Raw genomic sequence first — 20,346 nt, 5'->3', positions numbered from 1 at the left:
GAATACGAGAGAACACTACAGAATACTAGATGATACTGGAGAACACTAAAGAATACGAGAGAACACTACAGAATACTAGAGAACACTACATAATACTAGAGAACACTACATAATACTATAGAACACTAAAGAATACGAGAGAACACTAAAGAATACTAGCGAACACTACATAATACTATAGAACACTACAGAATACTAGAGAACACTACATAATACTAGAGAACACTACAGAATACTTGATGATACGAGAGAACACTAAAGAATACTAGAGAACACTACATAATACTATAGAACACTACATAATACTAGAGAACACTACATAATACTAGAGAACACTACATAATACTATAGAACACTAAATAATACTAGAGAACACTACATAATACTATAGAACACTAAATAATACTAGAGAACACTAAATAATACTAGAGAACACTAAATAATACTAGAGAACACTAAATAATACTAGAGAACACTAAATAATACTAGAGAACACTACAGAATACTTGATGATACGAGAGAACACTAAAGAATACTAGAGAACACTACATAATACTATAGAACACTACATAATACTAGAGAACACTAAATAATACTAGAGAACACTACAGAATACTTGATACGAGAGAACACTAAAGAATACTAGAGAACACTACATAATACTAGAGAACACTACATAATACTAGAGAACACTACATAATACTATAGAACACTACATAATACTAGAGAACACTACATAATACTAGAGAACACTACATAATACTATAGAACACTACAGAATACTAGAGAACACTACATAATACTAGAGAACACTAAATAATACTAGAGAACACTAAATAATACTATAGAACACTAAATAATACTATAGAACACTTCAGAATACGAGAGAACACTAAAGAATACTAGAGAACACTACATAATACTAGAGAACACTAAATAATACTATAGAACACTAAAGAATACTATAGAACACTAAAGAATACTAGAGAACACTAAAGAATACTAGAGAACACTACATAATACTAGAGAACACTACATAATACTAGAGAACACTAAATAATACTATAGAACACTAAAGAATACTAGAGAACACTAAAGAATACTAGAGAACACTACATAATACTAGAGAACACTAAATAATACTATAGAACACTAAAGAATACTAGAGAACACTACATAATACTAGAGAACACTAAATAATACTATAGAACACTAAAGAATACTAGAGAACACTAAATAATACTAGAGAACACTAAAGAATACTAGAGAACACTACATAATACTATAGAACACTACAGAATACTAGAGAACACTACAGAATACTATAGAACACTACAGAATACTAGAGAACACTACAGAATACTAGAGAACACTACAGAATACTTGATGATACGAGAGAACACTAAAGAATACTAGAGAACACTAAATAATACTAGAGAACACTAAATAATACTAGAGAACACTACATAATACTATAGAACACTAAATAATACTAGAGAACACTAAATAATACTAGAGAACACTACATAATACTAGAGAACACTAAAGAATACTAGAGAACACTAAAGAATACTAGAGAACACTACAGAATACTTGATGATACGAGAGAACACTAAAGAATACTAGAGAACACTACATAATACTATAGAACACTAAATAATACTAGAGAACACTACATAATACTATAGAACACTAAATAATACTAGAGAACACTAAATAATACTAGAGAACACTAAATAATACTAGAGAACACTACATAATACTATAGAACACTAAATAATACTAGAGAACACTACATAATACTATAGAACACTAAATAATAGTAGAGAACACTACAGAATACTAGAGAACACTAAATAATACTAGAGAACACTAAAGAATACTAGAGAACACTAAATAATACTATAGAACACTAAAGAATACTAGAGAACACTACATAATACTAGAGAACACTACATAATACTAGAGAACACTACATAATACTATAGAACACTACAGAATACGAGAGAACACTACAGAATACTAGAGAACACTACATAATACTAGAGAACACTAAATAATACTATAGAACACTACATAATACTAGAGAACACTAAAGAATACTAGAGAACACTAAAGAATACTAGAGAACACTACAGAATACTTGATGATACGAGAAAACACTAAAGAATACTAGAGAACACTACATAATACTATAGAACACTAAATAATACTAGAGAACACTACATAATACTAGAGAACACTAAAGAATACTAGAGAACACTAAATAATACTAGAGAACACTACATAATACTAGAGAACACTAAAGAATACTAGAGAACACTAAAGAATACTAGAGAACACTACAGAATACTTGATGATACGAGAGAACACTAAAGAATACTAGAGAACACTACATAATACTATAGAACACTAAATAATACTAGAGAACACTACATAATACTATAGAACACTAAATAATACTAGAGAACACTAAATAATACTAGAGAACACTAAATAATACTAGAGAACACTACATAATACTATAGAACACTAAATAATACTAGAGAACACTACATAATACTATAGAACACTAAATAATAGTAGAGAACACTACAGAATACTAGAGAACACTAAATAATACTAGAGAACACTAAAGAATACTAGAGAACACTAAATAATACTATAGAACACTAAAGAATACTAGAGAACACTACATAATACTAGAGAACACTACATAATACTAGAGAACACTACATAATACTATAGAACACTACAGAATACGAGAGAACACTACAGAATACTAGACGATACGAGAGAACACTAAATAATACTAGAGAACACTACATAATACTAGAGAACACTACATAATACTATAGAACACTACAGAATACTAGAGAACACTACATAATACTAGAGAACACTAAAGAATACGAGAGAACACTACAGAATACTTGATGATACGAGAGAACACTAAAGAATACTAGAGAACACTACAGAATACTAGAGAACACTACATAATACTATAGAACACTACAGAATACTAGAGAACACTACATAATACTAGAGAACACTAAAGAATACGAGAGAACACTACAGAATACTTGATGATACGAGAGAACACTAAAGAATACTAGAGAACACTAAAGAATACTGCAGAATACTACAGAATACTAGAGAACACAAAAGACTACTCGATAATACGAGAGATCACTAAAACATACTAGAGAATACGAGAGAACACTTAAGAATACTCAAGAACACTAGATAATACGACAGAATACTACAGAATACTTCAGAATACTTGATAATACTAAAGACTACTACAGAATACGAGAGACTATAATAGAAATAAACTCACGTTCAGTCGTCCGGAGTCTAAAAACAAACTTGTTCTTCTGTTAAAGACACAAAGTGAAGATGATGAATTATTGATGAAGGTTTCATTTATCATCACAGCTGCTTCTCACCTGTCGGCCCGCTCACCTGCTGTCTGTGGACCAATCAGCAGCTGGCAGAGCGATGACATCACTCACTGACTGACTGACTGTTCATTGAACTCGGTTTTTCTTCAGAAAGCAGCTTCATCACCTCCTGTTATTATTCATGTTATGTCAGAGGAGACACAAGCAGCAACAAAGAGACAAACAACATCCCATTTAAAATGTCTTTGTTACATTAAACTGAGTTGATGACCTTTGACCTCTTTGTTGATTCATTAGTATTTTGGGGTTTCTTCAGGGGAAGTTAGCTGAGCTTTAAATGAATGTTTGATGAGAGTGGTGTGATGATGATGATGATGATGGTGTTTGAATGCGGCCGCTGTGCTGCAGCCTGAACACGTCCTCTGTCCTCGTGTCCTCTGTCCTCCTCTGCTCTTTGTCTCCATTCAGACTGAAGCTGATTGTTTGTCTCTGAGCTCGCTTTGTTTCTGGGTCGTTCCAGGACAAAACACTGCAGCTTTTCTTCTTCTGCACTGAGATAAACGCCACAACACAGAGCCTCTCTTCCACCACCATCATCACCATCTTCACCACCATCATCATCATCATCTTCACCATCATCATCATCACCACCACCGAGGTTTTGTGATGCGATGATGGTCAGGCAGAGAGAGTCAGGTACAGGGGGACACAAGAGGATGCAAATGACCACAAAGAGACAGAAAACAACCACAAATAGAGAAAAATACACTAAACCACCACAAAGACACAAAGAGGCACGAAACCTTCATAAAATGATGTCAAGAAAGATGCAAAATGACTAAAAGATAGAGATGATCTGGAGGAAGACACGAACCTGACTGTATGTATTTGTAAGTGTGAGTATGAGTATAGGTTTGTGTGTATGTATTAGTATAAGTATGAGTCTAAGTATATGCATTAGTATAAGTATAGGTATAGGTATAAGTATAGGTTTATGAATATGTACAAGCATAAGAAAAAGTATGAATATGAGTAAAAGTATAGATATAAGTATTTGTATATGTAAAAGTACAAGCATAAGTTTATGTATATGTATTTGTATGAATATGAGTATATGTAGAAATATTTGTACATGTATCAGTATGTGTATAAGTATGAGTATATCTATAAGTATACATGTACATCCTCCAGTCAAACTGATGAGAATCAAAGTAAAAACAGAAAACAATCAAAGTTTTTCTAAAGTGTATCTACAGGCTCCTCCCAGGGGGCGTGGCCTCTGAGCTCCACTCAGCTGTCAGGCAAAGTCTGAGTCTTTACTCTGTGCTCTGCTCAACATCAACAAGAACCAAAGTACTGCTGAACAAGAGTATTCCTGTTACTGCTGCAGCTGGGTGAGTACACACAGTACTGAACACTGTTATTTACACTTTGTTGATGTCTTTGTCTCCTCATGGATGAATGTGCTGCTGTGGACTCTCACATTCAGATGTGTGAGCTGTGCTGAGGTGAAAATGAAGCGCTCCCTGGGGATCTGTCTGGTGTTCTGCTCCGCTCTGATCGGACTGGGTACGTTTGATCTCAATGTAGATTCCATCTCTTTAAACAGATTATTTTATCTAAACTAGCTATGAAACTGGTTTCAGTCACATTGATTCTGATCCAGAAAATACATCTGAATTTAAAGAATCAACAACTTAAATTCTAAACAGATAGAAAGACAGATATCTAATCGAGTCATTATAAAATATATATCATTTATATATCATTTGTGGTAAACTGGGGTTAAAAACATGAAGGATCTTGTAAAGACGAACTCGACTGTGTTGAACATTTATCTGATTATTATCGAAAGATAAATGATTTATTTAATATATTAGATAATATTCATATTCTGAAATCAATAATCAGTCATGTTTTTATTACCATCTTGTTTCATATCGTCACTAAAGACAGAATTGTTCTTAAATTACTGGCTAAATAAACACACACAGGATAGACGAGGTCTCTCTCTTTTGTTCCCACTGACTTCACTGTTTCATGTCTGAGATAAACATGGATCATAAAACCAGGACCAGGTCCCTCACAGTCCTGAACTGTAGTTCTCTGTTTCAGGATCAGCCATCCGCTGCTTCAGCTGTAAGGACTACACAGCCAGCTGCTCCAAGCAGAGAGAGTGTAGCTATGACGACGCATGTCTCACACTCAGCGAGAGAGGTACCTCTACACCTGTACACCTACCTAGACCTGTACATCTACCTCTACCTGTACCTGTACCTGTGCACCTGTACACCTGTACCTCTACCTAGACCTGTACATCTAACTCTACCTGTACCTGTGCACCTGTACACCTGTGCACCTGTACCTCTACCTAGACCTGTACTGTACACTTGTACCTGTACCTAGACCTGTACCCCTGTTCCTCTTACTGTACACCTGTACCTCTACCTAGACCTGTACCTGTACCTCTACGTAGACCTATACTGTACATTTGTACCTGTACCTAGACCTGTACCTCTACCTCTACCTATACCTGTACTGTACACTTGTACCTGTACATCTACCTGTGCACCTGTACCTCTACCTAGACCTGTACTGTACACTTGTACCTGTACCTAGACCTGTACCCCTGTTCCTCTTCCTGTACACCTGTACCTCTACCTAGACCTGTACCTGTACCTCTACATAGACCTATACTGTACATTTGTACCTGTACCTAGACCTGTACCTCTACCTCTACCTATACCTGTACTGTACACTTGTACCTCTACCTCTACCTATACCTGTACTGTACACTTGTACCTGTACCTCTACCTGTACACCTGTACCTCTACCTAGACCAGTACCTCTACCTGTACCTCTTCCTGTACATCTACCTGTACACCTGTCCCTCTACCTGTACCTGTACCTGTGCCTCTTCCTGTACACCTGTACCTCTTCCTGTACCTGTACCTCTTCTTGTACCTCTACCTGTACCTCGACCTGTGCCTCTTCCTGTACCTCTACCTCGACCTCAACCTGTACACCTGTCCCTCTACCTGTACCTGTACCTCTACTTGTGCATTCATGTCCTCAGGATCCTGAAGAAACCAGATCAGCTTTGAACTAACTCAGATATTCTACTGAGATTCTACTGTTTCTATTGTTCTGCAGGTGGAATGACTTACCGTCAGTGTCTGAAGTATTCAGACTGTGAGTACGGCCGCCTGGCCCAGATGTTCCCCCAGGTAACAACTACTCTTCTTTATTCTACTCTACTCTACTCTTACAAACCATTGCAACCACAGGTGTGAGCACAGAGACTCACCTGTTGGAAGTTCTTCATGAAGATAAAGTTCCTGTAGACTTCAGGTCATTCACTCAGGTGATGACCTCACAGGTGCACCTGGACTCAGGTGGTCCTGGACTCGGGTGGTCCTGGACTCGGTTGGTCCTGTACTTGGGTGGTCCAGGACTCGGGTGGTCCTGGACTCGGTTGGTCCTGGACTCCATGTCCAGAAACGTGCCGCTGAAAAATATTTGAACATTCTTTAGGAGTCTGGTGGGAATAACGTCTCTGATCAACAACTGTATCGATCTTTACAGGTTTCCAGTTTCACCTTCAAGTGCTGCAACTCTGACCTGTGTAACTCCGCCCCCTCCTCTGCAGCGAGCTCTGTGATTGGTCTGCTGACCTCAGCGGCAGTCATGTGGTGGTGCATCCACTGAAGAGTGCTGCAGCTCTACGGCACCCCCTGTGGCTGAAACATGTAACAAGAGCTTATTTAACAGTCTGATCAATATATTCAATCTGATCAATACATTCAGTCATCTGACAAATACATTCATCAGTCTTCTGATCAATACATTCGTACTGAACACTTATCACAGATCAATATTTATGTGTAAAGAAATGTTTTCCTGCTGATTGATTGATTATTAAAAGATTGATGAAACCATAACACACTATTTGTATCAGCTGTTTTACAGGAAACTGAACCTCTAACTACACGGCCTTCAAAATAAAATGTAACTGAAACGTTCTTCTGTGACTTAAGATGTAAACGATCTGAAGCTCTTTAACTTTTGTCTGTGAATTAAATCAATAAATGGAGACAAACTGGAAACGCTCTTTGATTGATTGATCGGTTATTGTAAATGTGTGTTCAGACAGAAAGTACTTTTTTTAAACTCATAATTATAAAAGTAAAAGGATCACATGATATAAAGAGAACACAGCAGCGTACCTGAGTGGCTTTCATTCAGGAATTCACTGCAGGTAGACAGGTAAACTACTGTAGATGGACAGGTAGACAGGTATCTTTAGATCAAGAAACAAGGAGGAGCTGAAGACTGTACAGAGGGAACTGAGGAGGAAGATCAGGGAAGGGAAAAAAAATCTACAGGACAAAGATGGAGGACCAGCTGCAGCAGAACAACATCTGCAGGGTCTGGAAGGGCCTCAAGGAGATGTCTGGCTACAAGGGGCCCAACCAACAGACTACGGGGACCAAGAGTGGGAGAATGACCTGAACTTACTCTTTAACAGATTTGATCAGTCATCCTTGTACATCTCCGCCCCCTGGTGAGCTCAACTTTGGACCCACTACAGTTCACTTACCACGCTGTCATCTACCACCTACCAGGGGCGGGCTGGCCATAGGGGATACCGGGGGAATCCCCGGTAGGCCGACGTGATACCGGCCCACCTCCATCACTAACCGGCCCTCGCTCTGAGATCGCCGACCCCGACTATATTCTATGCTTCACAGAACACGTTAAATTTACTCCAATACTTAACGTCAAGAATAGCTGGCTTATTACTTATTTACAATACTTGCTGCTTTTGTTTCTTTTTACCATGTACCTTGTTGCACTGTCCACTTTGCTGCTGTGATCCTGTAAATGTCCCCACTGCGGGACTAATAAAGGATTATCTTATCTTATCTTAGATCTACACTGCAGGTGGACAGGTGGACCTACATTACATTACAGTCATTTAGCAGATGCTTTCATCCACAGCGACTTACAATAAGTGTATTCAACATCGGTATTAGAGAGAACTACTAGTCACCAGAAGTCATAAGTGCATCTCCTTTTTTAAACGAGCATCTGTGACGGTTCCCTATCTGGGTTACTTGTGTATGTTCCTTTAAGCCAGCAGGTACCAGAGGTGGTGATTGCCCTAAATGGAGGCACCTGGGCCCAGTGCGCTTCCACTATAAGGCTCCGCCTTCCTGGCAACGCTCTCTTATCACCCCGTGGAGGAACGAGGACGGCTCGTTCCAACCACCATTTGTCGTTGTCGTTGTTTATGTCGAATAAAACTCTTTGCTTTTGGTAAACTGTCTGCGTCTCCCTGATTAGGTCATGGCTGTCAGAGCCAGGTCGTGACAACATCTAAGAGCAAAAGTACAGAAACAAACTAATAAGAATACAATAAGTGCTAAGTGGAAGGCTCAGGGTAGCACTTCTTGAAGAGGTGAGTTTTCAGCCTGTGTCGATCGGCCGCAGGGACCTCTGAGCGGCGGGGCAACCAATCGCCCCGAGGCAGCAGAGCGAAGTGGTCAGGCGGGGGTGTAGGGCTTGACCATGGTCTGGAGATAGGAAGGAGCTGTTCCTTTCACTGCCCTGTAGACTAGCACCAGAGTCTTAACCTGGATGCTCTTACAGGGAGCCAGTGTAGAGAACAGAGAAGGGAAGTTGTTTGGGAGAACTTGGGGCGATTGAACACCAGGCGAGCTGCAGCTTTCTGGACAAGCTCCAGAGGTCTGATGGCCGACGCCGGAGCTCCGGCAAGTAGTGAGTTGCAGTAGTCCAGGCGGGAGATGACAAGAGCCTGGATGAGCACCTGCACCGTCTCCTCAGGGAGGAAGTGAATCCTCCTGATGCTGTAGAGCAGGAATCTGCAGGAGCGTGTAACCGATGCAATGTTTGCTGAGAACGACAGTTGGTCGTCCATGGTCACACCCAGATTCCTCACAGTCAGAGTTGGCATCACCACGGTATCATCAATGGTGATGGACAGGTCTCGGTGAGGGCAACCCTTCCCCGGGAGGAACAGTAGCTCGGTTTTGTCCAGGTTGAGGTGGTGTGTCGTCATCCACTTCGAGATGTCAGCCAAGCACGCAGCGATGCCTCCACTTGAGTGTCACCGGGAGAAATGACAAGACCAGCTGGGTGTCAGCGGCATAACAATGGTAAGAGAAGCCATGGGAGCGAATAACACAACCCAGAGATGTTGTGTCGAGCGAGAAGAGAAGGGGGCCCAGGACTGAACCTTGTGGAACCCCCGTAGTCAGCATGCGTGGTTCCGACACAGCCCCCCTCCATGTCACCTGGTAGGATCGACCTGTCAGGTAGGATGCAAACAGGGAGAGTGCAGAGCCTGAGACGCCATCCCCTCGAGGGTGGAGAGGAGGATCTGGTGGTTCACTGTGTCAAACGCTGCAGACAGGTCCAGGAGAATCAGGACAGAGGAGACAGTTAGCTCTCGCTGCGTGAAGCGACTCCGTCACCGGAAGGAGGGCTGTCTCAGTCGCGTGACCCACTTTGAACCCGGACTGGTGGGGGTCCAAGAGGTTGTTCTGGTGGAGATAGGAAGACAGTTGAGTAGAGACAGAACGTTCAAGTGTTTTGGATAGAAAGGTTAGAAGAGAAACCGGTCTGAAGTTCTTGACATCAGAGGGGTCACGTGATGGTTTCTTCAGAAGGGGGGTGACTCTAGCAGTCTTGAAAGCCGTGGGAAAGCATCCTGAAACAAGAGTTGTGTTGATGAGGTGGGTGAGGAAAGGAAGGAGTTCAGTCGCAATAGACTGAAGAAGAGGGGAGGGGATCGGGTCAAGGGAGCACGTGGTAGGGCAGTTAGATGTAACAAGCTTGAGGACCTCGTTCGGGGAGAGGGGAGCAAGATAGGGTAAGATGGGGCATGCAGAGGGGAGGGAGAGCTGAGGGGGAAGAGCTGGATAGGGTAGAGAGGGAGAGGGGGGCTGAGAGAAGGAGGACCTGATATCGTTTACCTTCTTCATCAGGGAGAAGGGAGGAAGTAGGAGGAAGGGGTGGGGGTTGGAGGAGTGAAGAGAAAGGTTTGAAGAGTTTTTTAGGATTGGAAGCAGAGGTTAGGATTTTAGAGCGGAAGAACACAGCTTTAGCAGTAGATAGAGAGGAGGAACAAGTGGAAAGAAGAGCTTGGAAGTTAAGAAGGTCTCCCGGGAGTTTGCCTTTTCTCCATTTACGCTCAGCCTCTCTTAGGGCTCCGTCTGTCAGTACGCACTGAGTCCGACAGCCGTGGGGCAGGTGGGGTTGGCCGTGCAGGCCTGGAGGTGAAGGGACAGAGGTTGTCCAAAGAAGAGGAAAGGGTGTAAAGGAGAAGATCAGTAGCAATATCAGGGGACAGGAGGGAGAAGAATTCTGGGTCAGGGAGAGCAGAGGAGAGATCAGCCGGGAGAGGGAGCGGAGATGACTACAGGTAGAAACCATGTGGGTAGGTGGAGGAAGTACCTACACCGGTAGACCTACACTGCAGGTAGACCAGTCTTTAAAAAGGTTATATTTAAATGTTTAATAATTCATAAAAATTAAACGAGGTAACGACAGAACTATTTCTGAATAAACTGCTTTATTTTTTATACGATGGTTAAATATTATTTAACATCCTGTTTTTATAGTGTATTGTATTTTACAGGATAGTGTTGTATCATGTTTTACAATGAAGTATTGTTTCATGTTTTACAGTGTATTATTGTATTATTGTTTATTTCTACAGTTTAGTGATTTTTTCTCAGAGCAGTGTTGTATGTTAAACCATACAAAGTTATTTTTGACAGTGTAATGTTTTATTGTCTTTTTGAAGTATAGTGAATTATAAGAATTGCAGTATACCGTATGTTTTTACAGTGTAGTACTGTGTGTATGTTTTACAGTGTACTTGTGTGTGTAACCGGAAACGTGTTCGGCTGTAACCACTCAGCTGTTGTAAATGTGTGACATCACATTCTGTCAAGTTCTCTTCTAAAGACGGAAAAATACAGGAAGTTAGTCAATGTACCTTCAGAATAAAGCATATCAATAATCAAAAAAAATAACTGTTTACATTGACGTATCAACTGTTGACCAGTTTAGTTTAATTCAGTGATAATTTTACTGTGATAAACACCTTCATGCATTTTCATTTGTTTATTTTCAATCATTAATTTAAATTACACAACAAATCATTCTTTGTTCAATAACTATTAAAGGCGAAACTAAGAATAATTTAGCTGCAGTTTAATGTATGATTTGTTTCTGAAGTACAAAAGAAATCATAAAAAGGTTACGAACATCTAAAAGTGGATTATTGTTCACTGGGCTTTTATTGTGAAATTAGAACCCGGAAATTGTGTCAGTGTTGTGTTATCGACTTGATGCAGAAGAAGAAGTTGCAGGTTTGGTCGCTGAGACGCTGACGGGATGAAACTTTGATCAAAAATAAGAGAACACGAAGCTGCTGCTGACGTCATCATGGCTCTAAAGGTAAGGCCGCTCACCTGTGACCTCACACCTGATGCTGCGCATCAGAACCGACCGCTCTCTGCTGGTCAATGGTTAGGCTCAGTATATGATATATATATATATATATATATATATATATATATATATATATATATATATATATATATATATATATATATATATATATATATCATATATAGTTATTCATATATATATATATATATACACATATATACATTTGTATATATGTATATATATATACATATCTGTCATGGAGATATTAAAGTCACATGATATATATAATTGAAAAAAACAACAATACCACAAACAAGGAAACGGTGGGAATATCAGACCGATGTCAAAACATGAAAGGTTACTGATACAATATATCAAAAAACAAAACAAACGTCTGTTTGAAGGTTTTCTTCGAACAATAAATACCAAAGAACTCCAGAAACTAAAAAGCAAATTGTGTCTGGTAGGATGACCATAAAGATCTTAAGGGATATAAATACAACGAGTTATATCATATAATTTAATGGAAATATAATTTGAGATGTTTTCAGCAATGAAAACAGGAAACAGAAACTCGTTCAACAATGTGAAAGCATCCTCCAGGAGTCTGGTGAGCGGAGCCTGAAGCTGTTGACAGAAGAGTTCCAACAGGAAGTCGCTTCATGAGTTTGTAGTTTCACTGATAACCAGACTTGTCCTCTCAAACACACACAGGTCTTCACTCCACTTGTGAGGACGCTCAGCGACAGAACCTGAACCCTGAAAGCTGCAGAACTCAGTGTTTGAAACACAATAGAGAAGAAAGACTCTTAATACCATTCATGACTTCACGTTTCTTTGTTTGTTTCAGGCTGAAGTTCTGTACGACTTCACAGCTGAACCAGGAAACAACGAGCTGTCGGTCCGACAGGGGGAGTCGGTCACTGTGCTGGACCAGGTACAAATACACACCTATGTATGAATACACACAGCATACGTGACACACACTCCATCATAACGGATATGTGTGTGTTTCAGACTGTGGGGGGAGGCTGGATCCAAGCCCAGAACTCCAGCGGACAGACCGGACTGGTACCTGAGGGATATTTACAGGTGAGTTCATGTTAATGTTACCAGGATCATGGACTGTGAATTATCTTCGTAGTAAAGAACTGCAGACGTAGAGATTCTGAACTTATTAAGAATCCAAAAAGAGACGCAACAAGGACACAAGGAGAGACGTGAAACCAGCGGGTTTAGTGTCGGGGTCTTTGGTGCTTCATGTTGTTCATGTGTTTCAGGTCGGTAACAGAGACGGGGACTCCTGGTCCAGACCTGGGGCATTAGCTAGTACCCCAACAGCAGGATGGGACAGTCACACACAGCAAGGTATCTCAAGCTTGAATAGTCTGCAGTAGTTTTTATGAACCAACAGTTCAACAGAAAACTGTGCACCATCTCCAGCAGCTGTGGAGGACGATGACGGCGAGTGGGACGATGACTGGGACGACCAATCAGAGGGCGGTTACCATGGTGACGATCAGGTGGATGAGGAGGGCGGGGCTTCAGGACGACCCTCCGTGAAGATCTCCCTGAACAAGTAAAAAACATCCCTACAGTCGATCCCAGTAGACTCTAGTAGAGTCCAGAACATCCCAGTAGACTAGTAGAGTCTAGAACATCCCAGTAGACTCTCGTAGAGTCCAGAACATCCCAGTACTCTAGTAGAGTCCAGAACTTCCCAGTAGACTCTAGTAGAGTCCAGAACATCCCAGTAGACTCTAGTAGAGTCCAGAACATCCCAGTAGACTAGTAGAGTCCAGAACATCCCAGTAGACTAGTAGAGTCCAGAACATCCCAGTAGACTCTCGTAGAGTCCAGAACATCCCAGTACTCTAGTAGAGTCCAGAACTTCCCAGTACTCTAGTAGAGTCCAGAACATCCCAGTAGACTCTAGTAGAGTCCAGAACATCCCAGTACTCTAGTAGAGTCCAGAACATCCCAGTAGACTCTAGTAGAGGCCAGAACATCCCAGTAGACTCTAGTAGAGTCCAGAACATCCCAGTAGACTAGTAGAGTCCAGAGCATCCCAGTAGACTAGTAGAGTCCAGAACATCCCAGTAGACTAGTAGAGTCCAGAACATCCCAGTAGACTAGTAGAGTCCAGAACATCCCAGTAGACTAGTAGAGTTCAGAACATCCCAGTAGACTAGTAGAGTTCAGAACATCCCAGTAGGTCCCAGAGCATCCCAGTAGGTCCGAGTAGGTCACAGTAATCTTGTGTGTGCACAGGTTCCCGTTCTCCAAAGGTCAGAGTCCTGAAGTCTTCTTGTTAGCCAAACCTCCAGCTAACACCAGAGACCTACTTCCTGTCTATGTGAGTAATCCTGGATCAGGTGTCCTCATATCAAAGTGTCCTCAAATGATCCTTATACACTTATATATCTAGAGGTCACATTTCATGTGTGTTCCTGTTGCTTTATGACGCGTTTAATAAAGTTCTATTGAAAGGTGGGCGAGGTCGGTCCGGTCTGGTTTTACCCGTCGACTCCTCTCGACTGTTTGATCGCCGACCCCAAGAAAGAGTCCAAACTGTACGGCCTGAAGAGCTTCATCGAGTACCAGATCAGTCCCACCGTAAGAGTACACGAGTACTACTACGATAACCACAATAATACACAGAGAAAAATACACTGTGATACTACTACTACTAATACACAGTAGTACACGCAGTAACACTCTGACGGTCTTCTACCAGACGACCAACAGACCTGTCAATCATCGCTACAAGCACTTTGATTGGCTGTACGAGCGTTTGCTGGAGAAGTTTGGCTCGGCTCTGCCAATCCCCTCGCTGCCTGACAAGCAGGTGACAGGTGAGACGTTTCTACGACAACCACACCTGTAGAACCAGGTGTTACACCTGTGGACCAGGTTTTACATCTGTATGACCAGCAGGTGTTACACCTCTAGAACCAGGAGTTACACCTGTATGACCTGCGACCTCTATGTTTGAGTGTGTACCTGTGCTTTCAGGCCGGTTCCAGGTGGACTTCATCAGGATGAGGATGGAGCAGCTCCAGGCCTGGATGACTCGGATGTGTCGTCACCCCGTCGTCTCTCAGAGTGACGTCTTTCAGCTCTTCCTTACCTACAGAGACGAGAAGGTGGGTTAAGTCCCGCCCCCCTCTCACACTGCAGTAGATGTTTCAGCCAATCAGCTGCGAGGAGGTTTCGTAGCTTGGTCCTGATTGGCTGACGTTGGTGTTTCAGGAGTGGAAGTCAGGCAAGAGGAAGGCGGAGAAAGACGAGACGGTCGGACCGATGATGTTCAGTCTGATCGAACCTGAAGCTGCAGAACTCGACGCTGCTGAAGTGTACGTAACTAAAGGGCCCTTACTTAAAAACTACACCTTTGTGTTCATGTGTGTGTTAATGTGTGTGTGTGTGTGTGTGTGTGTGTGTGTGTGTGTGTGTATGCGTGTTCGTGTTCGTGTGTGTGTGCGTGTGCAGTGAACAGAGGTGTGAACTCTACAGTCGCTTCACAAAGTCGATGGACGACGGAGTCAAAGAGCTGCTGAATGTTGGACACTCGCACTGGAAACGCTGCACCGGACGTATGTTTATATATTCATACACACATATCTATTCATACACATCAATATGTATTTATACACATATTTATATTAGTGCTGGGCAACGATTACAATTTGTAATCGCGATTAATCGCATTGTTATGGCAAAATTCAATAATGAATTATAAAGTAGTGTATTACTCACTTTTATTTTAAAGTGCTGCTCTATGAACAAAAGGTCAATAACATTTGGTTTAAACACTTTAAACATATCAGGTTGTTGTTAGCAGTAGTGTTCCCTTCACACAGCAGCAGTTATAACACAGTTATAATGATTCTGATCATAGATATTCAGCCGTTCACAACTTTATCTTCATGTGTAAGAGATGATATGTTTGTTAAAGTCTCAGTAGTGACACTAAATGATGCTTGTTATACATATTACACACAAAACACTTTAAAAACTCTGAAACAATCATTTAAATGAATCATTCATTTTTTGCTTTTGTTGGTATTTTGGTCAGACACATAATAATGCTGATTACCGTAATTTGTGTGGTGTTTGTTATCAATGTACATTGGTACATAGAGGGTGATAAGGACCCAGCACTGATATATATATATTTATACACGAAAATATATCTAAAAATATACACACTGTAAACACTGAACCGGATGTATGTATACATTTATAGACACAAATGTATATTTATATGCACATACACACAGAGATATACTGTATATTTATGTATCAATCTGTGTGTTAATATATATATATATCTGTGTGTTAATATATATATATATATATATATATATATATATATATATATGTGTGTGTGTGTGTGTGTTCAGCGCTGCCTAAAGAGTACAATCGGATCGGTCGCGCTTTCAAGAACCTGTCAGCTGTTTTCATCAGCAGCAAATATCCAGGTGAGGAGGCGAGGAGGGAGGAGACGAGGGAGGGAGGAGATGATGATGGAGGAGGAAGGAGACAAGGGAGTCAGATTATCTTCATTATATTAAACCTTTATTAGACATTTTGTAACAATAAAATAACTAAATATGTATATATATATATATATATATATATATATATATATATTTATATGTATATACACATATATATCAGGGGTGTAACGATACGCATATTCGTATTGAACCGTTCGGTACGAGGCTCACGGTTCGGTACGCATGACGAACCGAACATGTTTGAATGAAAAAAAAGATTTTTTTAATTTATTTTTTTAAAAACCTTTATTTAAGCAGGTAGTCCCATTGAGATAAAAAAAATCTCTTTTGCAAGATGTAAGTAACAATACTACATAACATGAAGGAGCAGTGTTTGTTTTTGATGCTGATGTGTTGCTAAGAAGACACCCCAGAAGATGAGTCACTCAGGTATAGTTCATCATTGTTCAAAGTCAAAGAATAACTTTATGATGTCAGTTGTAATGAATGAATATATTTTAAAATCAAGTACATTTCTCTGCATTTATAGTTTTCTACTGTACCGAACCGTACCGAACCGTGGCTCCACTGTATCGTACCCAACACAACCGTGAATTTTGTGAACCGTTACACCCCAAATATATATATATATATGTATATATATCGATGTATATATACATATATGTATGTACATTTCAGGAGAGGAGACGCTGACTGACGCTCTGACTGCTGCTGGACAAACATACGAGGAGATCGCAGAGATCGTCGCTCAGCAGGTAAAACACCTTTAAATAGAATAAAATATTTATCATTGATAAATATAAATACATATATAATGTAAGTATACGTATTTTAAAGTATATTTCTACATAAACTGTTGTCTGTGGTGACCTTTGACCTCCATCAGCCTCAGAAGGACCTTCACTTCCTGTTGGAGACGAACGGAGAATATAAAGGTCTGCTGGGATGTTTCCCAGAAATCATTGCTGTACACAAGGTACTTGTACCACACACAGTACTACTAACGCATACTGTAGTACTACAACACACAGTACTACTAACGCTTACTGTAGTACTACAACACACAGTACTACTAGCGCATACACTGTCGTACTACAACACGCAGTAGTATTTCAAAGAAAGAATTTTTATCGTTAACGCACTTTAAACGGAAAACGTTGTCTCACCTGTTAACTTTAACGAGGGGGTGGGGCTTCATGTGAGGTGTTGGTGATGTCACTGAGGGGGCGTGGTCTGTGTGTTCAGGCTGCTTCAGAGAAGGTGAAGGAGGCCGACCGTCTGGTTTCTGCAGGAAGAATCAGCAACAACGACAAGAAGAGCATGAACCACCGACTCAGCTGCATGAGCTACTCTCTGCAGGGTAACAGTACACACAGTACTACAACTCTATATGCATAATACACAACATAATATACAACAAAATACTGCAAAACATTCAGAAATATACATGGACTCAGCTGCATGAGCTACTCTCTGCAGGGCAATGCGCACAGTGCGCATTAGTGCACACAGTGCGCATTAGTACACACAGTGCGCATTAGTACACAGTGCGCATTAGTACACACAGTGCGCATTAGCACACAGTGCGCATTAGTGCACACAGTGCGCATTAGTGCACACAGTGCGTATTAGTGCACACAGTGCGCATTAGTGCACACAGTGCGCATTAGTACACACAGTGCGCATTAGTACACAGTGCGCATTAGTACACACAGTGCGCATTAGCACACAGTGCGCATTAGTGCACACAGTGCGCATTAGTGCACACAGTGCGCATTAGTGCACACAGTGCGTATTAGTGCACACAGTGCGCATTAGTGCACACAGTGCGCATTAGTACACAGTGCGCATTAGTACACACAGTGCGCATTAGTACACACAGTGCGCATTAGTGCACACAGTGCGCACTGTGTGCACTAATGCGCACAGTGCGCATTAGTGCACACAGTGCGCATTAGTACACAGTGCGCATTAGTACACACAGTGCGTATTAGTGCACACAGTGCGTATTAGTACACACAGTGCGCATTAGTACACAGTGCGCATTAGTACACACAGTGCGCATTAGTACACACAGTGCGCATTAGTGCAGACAGTAAGCATTAGTACACACAGTGCGCATTAGTACACAGTGCGCATTAGTACACACAGTGCGTATTAGTGCACACAGTGCGCATTAGTACACAGTGCGCATTAGTACACAGTGCGTATTAGTGCACACAGTGCGCATTAGAGTACACAGTGCGCATTAGTGCACACAGTGTGCATTAGTGCAGACAGTGCGCATTAGTCCAGACAGTGCGCATTAGTACACACAGTGCATATTAGTGCACACAGTGCGCATTAGTGCAGACAGTGCGCATTAGTACACACAGTGCGCATCAGTGCAGACAGTGCGCATCGGTGCACAGTACGCATTTGTGCAGACAGTGCGCATTAGTGCAGACAGTGCGCATTAGTACACACAGTGCGCATTCGTACACACAGTGCGCATTAGTGCGCATTCGTACACACAGTGCGCATTAGTGCAGACAGTGCGCATCAGTACACACAGCGGGCATTAGTACACAGTGTGCGCATTAGTGCAGACAGTGCGCATTAGTGCAGACAGTGCGCATTAGTGCAGACAGTGCGCATTAGTGCAGACAGTGCGCATTAGTACACACAGTGCGCATTAGTGCAGACAGTGCGCATTAGTGCAGACAGTGCGCATTAGTGCACACAGTGCGCATTAGTGCACACAGTGCGCATTAGTGCAGACAGTGCGCATTAGTGCAGACAGTGCGCATTAGTACACACAGTGCGCATTAGTGCAGACAGTGCGCATTAGTGCAGACAGTGCGCATTAGTGCACACAGTGCGCATTAGTGCACACAGTGCGCATTAGTGCAGACAGTGCGCATTAGTACACATAGTGCGCATTAGTGCACACAGTGCGCATTAGTGCAGACAGTGCGCATTAGTGCAGACAGTGCGCATTAGTGCACACAGTGCGCATTAGTGCAGACAGTGCGCATTAGTGCAGACAGTGCGCATTAGTACACACAGTGCGCATTAGTAAACTGTGTGCATTAGTGCAGACAGTGCGCATTAGTGCAGATAGTGCGCATTAGTGCACAGTGCGTATTAGTGCAGTGTGTATCAGTACACACAGTACTACAGTATTAGTAACCAGACTCTGTCTCTTCCAGCTGAGATGAATCATTTCCACAGTAACCGTATCTATGACTACAACAGAGTGATGCAGCTTTACCTGGAGCAACAGGTGACCTTCTACCAGCAGGTGAGGGGGGGGGAGCTGTGGGGGGTGACCAGCCTTGTTACCTCATCTCTTCTCTGCTCTCTGATTGGTCAGATCGCTGATAAACTGAGAAGCGCTCTGACACGGTTCACCACACTGTGAGGATGACATCACTGCCCGATGACATCACCGTGACGTCATCACAGCTACACTCTGAATAAGATTGACATCACAAATGTTCTAATATGATTTTATTTAAATACTTTGTTTAAATTCTTCATGCTTTAAAACATATTGTTTGAACTGTATTTTCACATTAAATTAATATTTGTACTACTTCATTGATTACTTGTTGATATCACAGGTAGTATCACAGGTAATACTACTTCGTTTCTGTTATTAACAGGTAGAATATATTTATTTATCATGAATATGCTGATACACTAAATATATACAATTTAAACTTTAAATTAAAGTATATTGTTCATAACAATTCTCAGATAACTAGTATTTTAAAAATGATATCTAATTTAAAATACGTCTTATATCTGCAGTCTAGATAAAATACTTTACATACATATATTAATTTCCTCTATAACTAGAAATATATTTACATACAATACATTTTTCCCAAAATTTGTGTTTTCTAAAGCACAATTAAAAAAATGTAAACGTAGCATAATTATACAACTTA

The 20,346-nt window shown here is 41.1% G+C and overlaps 2 protein-coding genes across 2 annotated transcripts; both read left to right on the top strand.

The window, feature by feature from the left end:
* The first annotated feature begins 4,718 nt into the window (after positions 1-4,718).
* Positions 4,719-7,510, top strand: LOC306797374 (CD59 glycoprotein-like). The gene is made up of 5 exons (XM_079296712.1): positions 4,719-4,798; positions 4,894-4,973; positions 5,520-5,621; positions 6,558-6,631; positions 6,990-7,510. Exons 2-5 carry the CDS (start codon positions 4,919-4,921, stop codon positions 7,110-7,112), a joined length of 354 nt encoding a protein of 117 aa, XP_079152838.1. The 5' UTR covers positions 4,719-4,798; positions 4,894-4,918; the 3' UTR covers positions 7,113-7,510.
* Positions 7,511-11,812: 4,302 nt separating this feature from the next.
* Positions 11,813-19,814, top strand: LOC306797515 (sorting nexin-9-like; the record flags this gene model as incomplete). Its single annotated transcript, XM_079296880.1, has 16 exons — positions 11,813-11,894; positions 12,739-12,825; positions 12,906-12,980; positions 13,169-13,256; positions 13,332-13,467; positions 14,160-14,244; positions 14,379-14,504; positions 14,626-14,743; positions 14,904-15,034; positions 15,141-15,244; positions 15,381-15,484; positions 16,295-16,372; positions 17,090-17,166; positions 17,298-17,387; positions 17,657-17,771; positions 19,603-19,814. The coding sequence occupies exons 1-16, from the start codon at positions 11,883-11,885 to the stop codon at positions 19,812-19,814; spliced, it is 1,638 nt and encodes a 545-aa protein (XP_079153006.1). The 5' UTR covers positions 11,813-11,882.
* Positions 19,815-20,346: the final 532 nt, after the last annotated feature.

Source organism: Melanostigma gelatinosum, assembly GCF_949748355.1.
Source record: "Melanostigma gelatinosum genome assembly, chromosome: 24".
NCBI lineage: Eukaryota > Metazoa > Chordata > Actinopteri > Perciformes > Zoarcidae > Melanostigma > Melanostigma gelatinosum.
The sequence above is the reverse complement of the archived record's forward strand: the minus strand, read 5'-3'. Positions and strand labels throughout refer to the sequence as shown.

Excerpts from the sequence above, each read along its gene's own strand:
- LOC306797374 (XM_079296712.1), top strand. The coding sequence starts at position 4,919 with ATGAAGCGCTCCCTGGGGATCTGTCTGGTGTTCTGCTCCGCTCTGATC. Across the intron at positions 4,974-5,519 it reads CTCCGCTCTGATCGGACTGG|GATCAGCCATCCGCTGCTTC; the intron begins GTACGTTTGATC and ends TCTCTGTTTCAG. Across the intron at positions 5,622-6,557 it reads TCTCACACTCAGCGAGAGAG|GTGGAATGACTTACCGTCAG; the intron begins GTACCTCTACAC and ends ATTGTTCTGCAG.